This window comes from Saccostrea echinata, unplaced genomic scaffold (assembly GCF_033153115.1).
Source record: "Saccostrea echinata isolate AGI-Se365-2 ecotype Australia unplaced genomic scaffold, CSIRO_AGI_Sech_v1 ptg000056l, whole genome shotgun sequence".
In the NCBI taxonomy this organism is placed as follows: domain Eukaryota; kingdom Metazoa; phylum Mollusca; class Bivalvia; order Ostreida; family Ostreidae; genus Saccostrea; species Saccostrea echinata.
In genome coordinates, this window is record NW_026889805.1 from 11,862,881 (window position 1) to 11,871,909 (window position 9,029).

The window sequence follows — 9,029 nt, forward strand, 5'->3', positions numbered from 1 at the left end:
GGCGGCACATGTGTTGGTTTAGAGGATTTCTTCAAGGGAATTCATTTGAAAAGAACACAAAGTCTGGATCACCTGACAACCATAAGTTTAACTGACTTGGAAAACAATCACTTACCCTTAACAAGTCTCTTTGTATAACTGTCGTGCTGAACTAAGAAAGACAGTCCCATCTTAGAATTTACCAGCTTGGTAATACAGGAAACACATTCTAAAAGCTTCAAGGCTTCAGACAGTTCCGTAACACGTCGACTACTGATGACGTCAACAGCATCCAACAAGACGTCAAGTCCGCCACCGTCCAGAAAGCCCTGGATCCAGGTTTTATCTGATTTTTTTAATTTCCTTTTGAGGGCGGTGAAAGCTTTAACAGTGGGGGTCCTCAGCATATCCACACAAACCTCACCGTCACACTCATCAAACTGTTTCTGCAGAATCTTTTCTTTCACCCTTTTTCGAAATTTCCATTTTGAGGTTACAGCCGGAGTCCCTTCGTGATCTGAATCCGATGATGAAGACGATGTATTCTCTGATGATTTCCTCTTGTCATCCATTTTATCGTCTGACCCGTCTACGGCGTCAATGACGTCTGTTGTTTCTCTGTGTACGTCAACTATAATTTCCTCGTCTGCTTCCTTCTTAAAATTGATTTCTGATTGTTCTTTCGTTTTCTCAAATTCTTCGTCTGGTTGTTGCCCAGGAATGAGTTTTGGACCTCGTCGACGTTTTTTCTTGCGTCTAAATGACAACCGTCCTGCCGCACGCCTTAGTGCGCGGATAATTCCCGACATGGTCTAAGATATATTGTACCTGTAATGATTAAACAGTTGTTACATCAGATTGAAGTATCACATGGAAATATTTTATAACGATTTATTTTTTTTTTAAAATAAATATCCTTTTTTACCACAAAACCGGTAGGCTTGTCAAAGTAGGCAAGGCACAGATCGCTATCATTGATAAGAGAGAGACTATATACAGGAAAAAATGGCATCTTAGGAATGTGTAGGTAATCTGTGCTATGATTGCAGATGTATTCATAAATTAAAACTCGATGAACGAGTTTTACAGTGTACATAAATGTATATTTACAACTATACTTACAATAATTAATGACAATTTTACCCGAATTCTTACCTGAACTAGCAAACACCAGGACACTTGCGGCTGATGAACAACTCAAGTATCACCCATTTCAAAATATTTTGTACAGCGGAAATCAATTATTTAAATAGACCGGGTTATAAATAGATATTTAACCTTTGCCCCCGGTTATAAATTTACCTTGCCATATGATCATTCCTACAGTTTATTCATAAACTCAATTACTATTTCTCAGTGTTGTAGTAATCAATCATCCGTAACACAGACAGCTAATTTTATCAGTTATTTGTTTTAATATGACAGTGTAAATAATGCACGGGTTTCAGAACTTTCCAACTTTTACTTAAATGCAATGAAGGTCACCCTTAAACATTACACCTACATTTTTTAAATGTTTGTGTTTTGGGCCGCTCATCACCAGGCTTATTGCAAACGTAGAGAGGTCCACACCCTCTTAAAGATCCGCCCACACACTTTCAATTCATATCCACCTCGATAGAGAGATTTTTGTTTAACTTTTGATGCCATTGCATTTTTCTATTGAAATAAGTCAAAGCACTAACAATGTCATTCATCTTGTCACCGGATAGTGAAACAAAGTATAGGCTTTTATAGAAGAATGCCTACGGCTTAATTTGCGCTAAGATTTGTGTTTCTTTTTCCCTTATACACAAAAGGACTTACAGACTGTCAAGAACATATAAGTTCTTCTATGTGGTGCACTTATTAAGGCAAATATGACAAGTTTTAAGCTTCTAAACGACCATTTTTTGTTATTGAAAACAAATTCAAGAGGAAATTAATTTTCCAAAAACTTTCAGTACTGCGAAAAAGCACAATATATTTTTTTATTCAAATATAGTTTAGCAGTGAATGAAAAAAAAGTAATTAAGTTCCAATACAAACATCCCTGAGGGTCTAAATCTCAGAATTCCATAAGCAATAATAGTCTCCCACCGGCAAGTGTAATCGGGTTCAGTCCCTTAAAAAAAAATAGAAGACGTCGTAATTCCGTCAAATATCATGGAAGAAGAAGGAAAGCAAACTTGATCTGTAACTCATCTAGATACAGTCACGTACACAAAACCAGCTTAATATCTACAAACGTTTAGAAGAAAGTGCGGAAAACCAGGTTGGACAGACTTACAGACAGAGGGACAGCTAGACGGACTGCAAGACAGACAGACAATGGGAACCTATAGCCCCCCTCCCCCCGGTTTCAGCGGTGGAGGATCAAAAAGGCAAACAGTCTTACCTCCATGATTATAAAAAGTCCAGACAAAGTAAATTCTAACCAATCCTTTTTTCCCCTAAAACTTTACAATGCGTGTTTGCCTTGATCGTAATCAATCTCCAGACATGTGGCTCTACGTGATTCACTGTGGATTTTATATAAAGGCCCTGAAAGCTGACCCAGCAATGTTTTTCTTTTAAAAAAATACCTAATTGAGCCAAAAAGTCGTGTTATGTAACTACTAACAATTATGTGGTCGGGAGCAGAGTCTAATTCAGTTAAATAGAATGTCTGAATGCAATGTGTCAATGAGATTTATCCGTTTCACTGGTAATAATTCTTGGTTGGTGAAGAAAAACATAAATGCAGAAAACATCATCAAGCTACATGTAATGTAACAAGACATCGACTGCGAAGTATTTACAAATCTTAATTTTAAGGTTTATTGACCCTCTGATAGGAGAGATAACTCTAACTGGAATAAATGACTGTCATTCCTTCATAAAATATTGAAGTTAAAAGGCCATTTTTGTCAATTTTGCCTCACAAGGTTTATGCTGAAATATTGTGCGTTTTAATTATCATTTCTTTTGGATAATCGTAAACGTTACGGAAAGATTTTATATGAGTAAGCAGAGGATGGTGAACCTAAGACGGACAGACATAGAAATCAATCCACCGAAAGCTTCCACATTTCATTGCTTTTAAATCTTACATCTTTAGTTTGCTACATCAAGTACCATGCAAATACAATTTTTGATCTTCGAATTGAAAGAAATGCTGTGAGCCAGCAAATGTGGACAATTCTGTCCCTGAGCTAATGAATAAGAAAGAAAAATGATTACTGTGTACAAAACTGGAAAACATGAAAACTTAATTTACATGACTAAGTCAAATCAAGTCTATGGTTATATATAGTAATTTGAAAACGGTAGACACTCTTCCTCATCAAATAGACAATTTTAAAAATGCATTGCGAAATAAAGATTAATTTTGATGTATACACGATATCCATTAAAATCATTGTGAAATGACCACACAAGAAGAACCTGTTTAAAGAAAAAAAAATTAACAATTCAAATATCAAAGTTATAATGATTATAATAAGACAAAAAACGTATCTTAAAAATTGAAAGAAGTTTTAGTGAAAGTACTTGATTACAATTTTCACACGTTGTTTTACAGCCACTAAAACACTAAATCGTGAATGTGAGAAAATAATGAAAACCCAATTTTTCCCAAGATAAAGAGCAATTGACCAAAAGCTTCTTTCAAGAACACATTTTATTTGAAGATTGCGTCCTTTTTATCTCTCCCCATTGGACTCCAATAAAGAAACTAAATCAGCTCGCTTAGACTTTTGTGTGTAAATTTACAAAATATGACGGATCTAGAGAAGATTGGGGGGGGGGGTTCCGGACACCCTCCTTGTGACTTCAGATCTATTAAACCTATATAATAAAGTTACCAAAGGATAACGTAAGAACCCCACCCCTCCCCCTGGAAACATGCACCTCACTGTTTGGTATTTTTTTTAAGAAAGAGTAATATAGAGTCATATGTGTAAAAGAAAGCGGTTTGTCCACACGTAGTGTCTAACCCACACCCTTCATCAAGATAGTTTTGTTTCGTTTTTTTTTTTAATTCCAAAAATTATCTAGTCGATTTTTTTTTCAGTGAAAATGGATGCCTTTTTAGGAAATATCCTGGATCCGCCCATGATTTATATATGCATATATCAAATCGGATCTACTATTGTCGGTGTTTGTAAGGATATATATATATGGTGGTTCTGACCTATAAAATTGTCAACTATACATGTACATAGGTTCACATGTGTGACATAGCTCTTACATGTAAACCTGTGTGTTAGTCGAACAGCTCTAGTGATGGATAGAAATATGAAATATATTGATACCGTACGTCATTCTATACTTTTAGTATTTTATCTCGATGCATTTCTGTGAATATGCTTTATAATGAGTATGTTTTATTGCATTCAAGATTTTGGAAAAAAAATATACACAAGTCTTGCTATTTCAGGTGTTAAAAAAAACAAAAAGGACAAAATACCTAAATCTATGTCTGTATTTTTAATTAAAATTAATATTTAGATTTGTAGTTCTTACCTTTGCCCCCGAGACCTGTTTAATCCATTACCTTTCCGGCAAACTATCAATAAAACCACGTGAACGGGGGTGTTCTAAATCTACTGAATTGAGCAAGTTTTATTTAAATGTTGCTAGCTTTACTGCAAAGGCGGATCCAGGAATTTTATAACGGCAAGGGGTCCATTTCCAATGATATTTTAAGAATTAAGGGAGGGTTGGAAGAGTTGAGGTATGAGAGGAATCTCAAAGAAAAACGGTTTTGCTTTATAACCATTTCGTTTTTCCTAAGAGGGTTCAAGTTTTCCCGGGGGAAGGGGGGGGGTCCAAACATTTTCAGCCTGGTTTATAAAGGGGGGAGGGGGTCTTATCTACCGTATGTAGAGCAGAGACATTCACACACAGATATTACGTAGATAGATTTGACTGATTTTGAGCAATATCAACTGTTAATCTCGTTAACAAAATCAGTCACTTCAAGAAAACATGTATATTGTCACATCCAATTTAAGTTTATGTACGAATAGATAAATATTTTTGCTTGTTTGTTTGTTTTTTGTTTTGTTTATGAAACCAAAATGATCTCAGTAGATTTAAGCTAGCTGATAGATAAAATTTACGGATATTTTTAGATAATTTTTAATTTTTGCAAGAGGGGAAAAAAAAAATCTTCTATGAAATAATCAAATTAACACTATACATAGAAAATTAAGAAATGGGGAAGATAAGAAAATATTTCTTAAGTATCATCTGCAAAGAAAAATTTATCTCTGCTTCGGGGAAAATCCGATATGTAAAACTTACGAAAAATAACCAGAAGTCGATGAGATAGCGACAGCTATATCATGTTGTAAATTTTGAATTTACTAAGGGAGGGGGGGTATATTTGCAAAATTTACCTCCCCCTAGTAAATTCAAAATTTACATGATAGCTACATGTAGAGAAAGGATCGTGAAGATATAGGGCGTGGATCAAGGCACTTTACCTACGTAAAATATGATAATGTTTGGAGTCTTTGTCAAAAATGATTTAATGCATCATAAAATTTAGTCAACCTATAATTTTGAATTTAGTCATAGATAAATTGTAAAATACCAATGAATCCTATTTTGAAAGCAAATATGTTAACGTTCTAAGTTATAGTTTTAATTTAACAAATTTTGAAGTGTTTTGAACATTTTTGTTTTATTTTTAAAATAATGTACAAAATAAGCCATCTTACCTTCACTGGTGCCATATTTGTACATCACGCCCAACTCCTTATCAGCTTTTAAGCACAAGCGCTTAAAACTTGAAAGTTCAGTTTAAACCCCCTATCTGTGTAAACAAGATATCAACAGAATCCATTATTAATTTTCATCTATAAATATTTAAGTCCTCCGACCTGATCTTTGCTCTTGGGCAGATGAAGCTTATACAATGTCAAGATAGACATGTAACATCGGCTCGTGAATTACAGCACAGTATTCACGCATAATTACGATACAAATTACAAGTGTTTTATGGTAATTTGTTATCGGGAACTTTAGAAACACTCATCATTATACTTCATCCATCAAATCATGACAAAAATGTGTTTTTGTCTCATTACAATGTCAAACATATCGGTGGTTAATAACATATCTTGTACGAGGGAGCGTTCGGAAATTATTGAGACATTCTGATTATTTTCCTTTCTAATCAACGTTTTCTGGTGAAACTGGTATAATTATACATTAAAAAAAGAGAAATATTTCGAAAATATTTTATTTTTTTTAATTTATAAATGACTTTTTATTGTGTCGATGATAGGGGTATCCAGCAGTCTCGAAATCAGGTGTTGGAATTCTGTAACTAGTATATCTATGTATATTAAAAGTCCTAATTGACACAGAAATTTTACGAAATTATACTCATCATATTTCTCTCTTGACTTTATTTGTGCAAGTTTGATACTAGATTTTTCGAAAAGAAATCCGGATATCATATAATGATTTGTCGTCAGGCTATAGAAATCTGATGAAGACGGCAAAACATGCGGATATATATTAATTTTTGTGTAGAGCTGGGTGGAATTGTTCAGGCAAAGGACCTTATACATTAAACAAACACAATGCAGAGGAAACGTGTCTATAACAGGCATGTTGTATCACCCCCACCACATTTTTTCCCCAAACATAACCTTTTACTGTTGAAAATGTTCATTGAAAGCCCCCCCCCCCCCGTTTTGATGCAGTACAGCGAGATCAATGTGGAAATATTTTTAAAAGATGATTGTAAAACAAGAGGACCAAGACTATTAACAAACTGTCTATTTTTAAAACCCAATTATTACTTCTCACATTGGCCTCTATTGGCCTTTGAAGAACAATTAAAAAAGATAAGTTATTTTTGTCTCAATTTTATTCATCTATTACTTCCAAGTGTACCTGATCATTAAAACTATGAAAGTACTTTTTGTATTATACAATAGATATTCTTCCATAATTCTCTTATTCTTTAAAGCATTTAGAATTAATGTATTTTCACTATATAATCAAAAGAGCCCAACCATACTACCAGAACCCCTGACCCAGGGGCCATGAAATTCACAATTTTGGAAGAGGCACTCTTGCTCATCATAACTATATACTTAGTTAGTTTATTTATTACCCAGGAGCAGAGAAAAAGATTTTCAAAGAATTAATGCATTTTCACTATATAATCAATAGAGCCCCGCCCTAACACCGGAACCCCTGACCCTGGGGCCATAAAGTACACAATTTTGAAAGAGACACTCTTGCTTATCATAACTATGTACTTAGTTAGTTTTTTTAATACCCAGGAGCAGAGAAGAAGATTTTCAAAGATTTAATGCATTTTCACTATATAATCAATAGAGCCCGGTCCTAACACCAGAACCCCTGACCTTGGGGCCATGAAATTCAAAATTTTGGAAGAGGCAGCCATGCTCATCATAACTAAGTACTTAGTTAGTTTATTTAATACCCAGGAGCAGAGAGAAAGATTTTCAAAGATTTAATGCATTTCCACTATATAATCAATAGAGCCACGCCTTAACACCAGAACCCCTGACCCTGGGGCCATGAAAATCACAATTTTGGAAGAGGCAACCATGCTCATCATAACTTTGTACTTAGTTAGTTTATTTAATACCCAGGAGCAGAGAAGAAGATTTTCAAAGATTTAATGCACTTTCACTATAATATAATCAATAGAGCCCCGCCCAAACACCAGAACCCCTGACCCTGGGGCCATGAAATTCACAATTTTGGAAGAGGCAGCCATGCTCATCATAACTTTGTACTTAGTTAGTTTATTTAATGCCCAGGAGCAGAGAAGAAGACTTTCAAAGATTTAATGCACTTTCACTATATAATCGATAGAGCCACACCCTAACACCAGAACCCCTGACCCAGGGGCCATGAAATTCACAATTTTGGAAGAGGCAGTCTTGCTCAACATAACTATGTACTTCGTAAGTTTATTTAATACCCAGGAGCAGAGAAGAAGATTTTCAAAGAAATAATGCACTTTCACTATATGATCTATATAGCCCCACCCTAGCACCAGAACCCCTGACCCTGGGGCTTTGAATTTCACAATTTTGATAGAGGGCTCAATGTTTATTACAATCATGCCAACAGTTTGACTGCTTGATGTCCAGGAGTAAAGAAGAAAATTTTTAAAGATTGCATTAATTTTGGTCGTTTTAGCCCCACCCCTCTGGCCCCAGGGGGAAGGGACCATGAAATTCAAAATTTCATGGTCCCCTTTCCCCAATAGATGCTATATGCCAAAATTGGTTGAGCGGTTTCAGAGAAAAAGCTGAACATGTTTAAATGTTAACGCAAGACGGACGACGACGGACAAAAACCGATAGCAATAGGTCACCTGAGTGACTCAGGTGATCTAAAAAGGGGTTCAAGAATGGGGAGAATGTGTGCCTGGTTAGTTCCTAGAATGATATTAACGCCTCCCGATTGTTTCGGTGTGAAAAAAATCTACGGCTGAAGTGACGTTAAAATGAGAAGGCGATGATCTCTGTGGACTGCTCCAGGACAATAGACATATTTCATCGAGACTTACTGTAGATTCTTAAATATATGCAAGGAATTAATTATTGCTAAATTTTGCGAGAAGCACCACTTCGCAAATTATTGTTCTCGCGATTTGACAATAAAAAGCCATTTCGCGATATTAAATAAGTACTCGCGAAAAATAAGGAATCTACAGTATCTAACGATGCCATGTCAGCATTCTGTAATATCACTGTAGAAATTTATCCCACAATGCATGATTGTCACAATATTGTAAATATTGCTCCAAATGCTCTTCCATACATTGTGGAGTGTTTAACTTTGCACGCATCGATGGTCACTGAATTGTAGCATAAAGAGCTGCGGCATCGCTTGGTAAACCCGTTTGTCAAGTTTGATGATATTAATAGTTACACTTATCCAGGGTTTTGGCCAGGTTTGTCAGATTAGTTCTGGACACCAAACTGTGTGGACGGTGTAAAAATATGACCCATACTTAGTGGATTGGGCGGCTCCCATGCTGTGTGGAAATGGGATGCATTACTGGTACCTGTGTGGACCATTTG

The 9,029-nt window shown here is 35.4% G+C and overlaps 1 protein-coding gene across 2 annotated transcripts in view; it reads right to left on the reverse strand.

The window, feature by feature from the left end:
* LOC133172912 (inverted formin-2-like) overlaps positions 1 to 5,797 on the reverse strand; it is a 35,217-nt gene extending 29,420 nt beyond the window's left edge. Inside the window, exons 1-2 of one of the 2 annotated variants that reach the window (XM_061307749.1) lie at positions 5,667 to 5,797; positions 116 to 807 (exon numbers count right to left, since the gene is read on the reverse strand). In XM_061307749.1, the coding sequence (XP_061163733.1) occupies positions 116 to 788 (673 nt within the window). In that variant the 5' untranslated portion in view covers positions 789 to 807; positions 5,667 to 5,797. Of the gene's footprint in view, positions 1 to 115; positions 808 to 2,356; positions 2,448 to 5,666 lie in introns of those variants that run through there. The other variant, XM_061307748.1, reaches the window with a different exon arrangement.
* Positions 5,798 to 9,029: the final 3,232 nt, after the last annotated feature.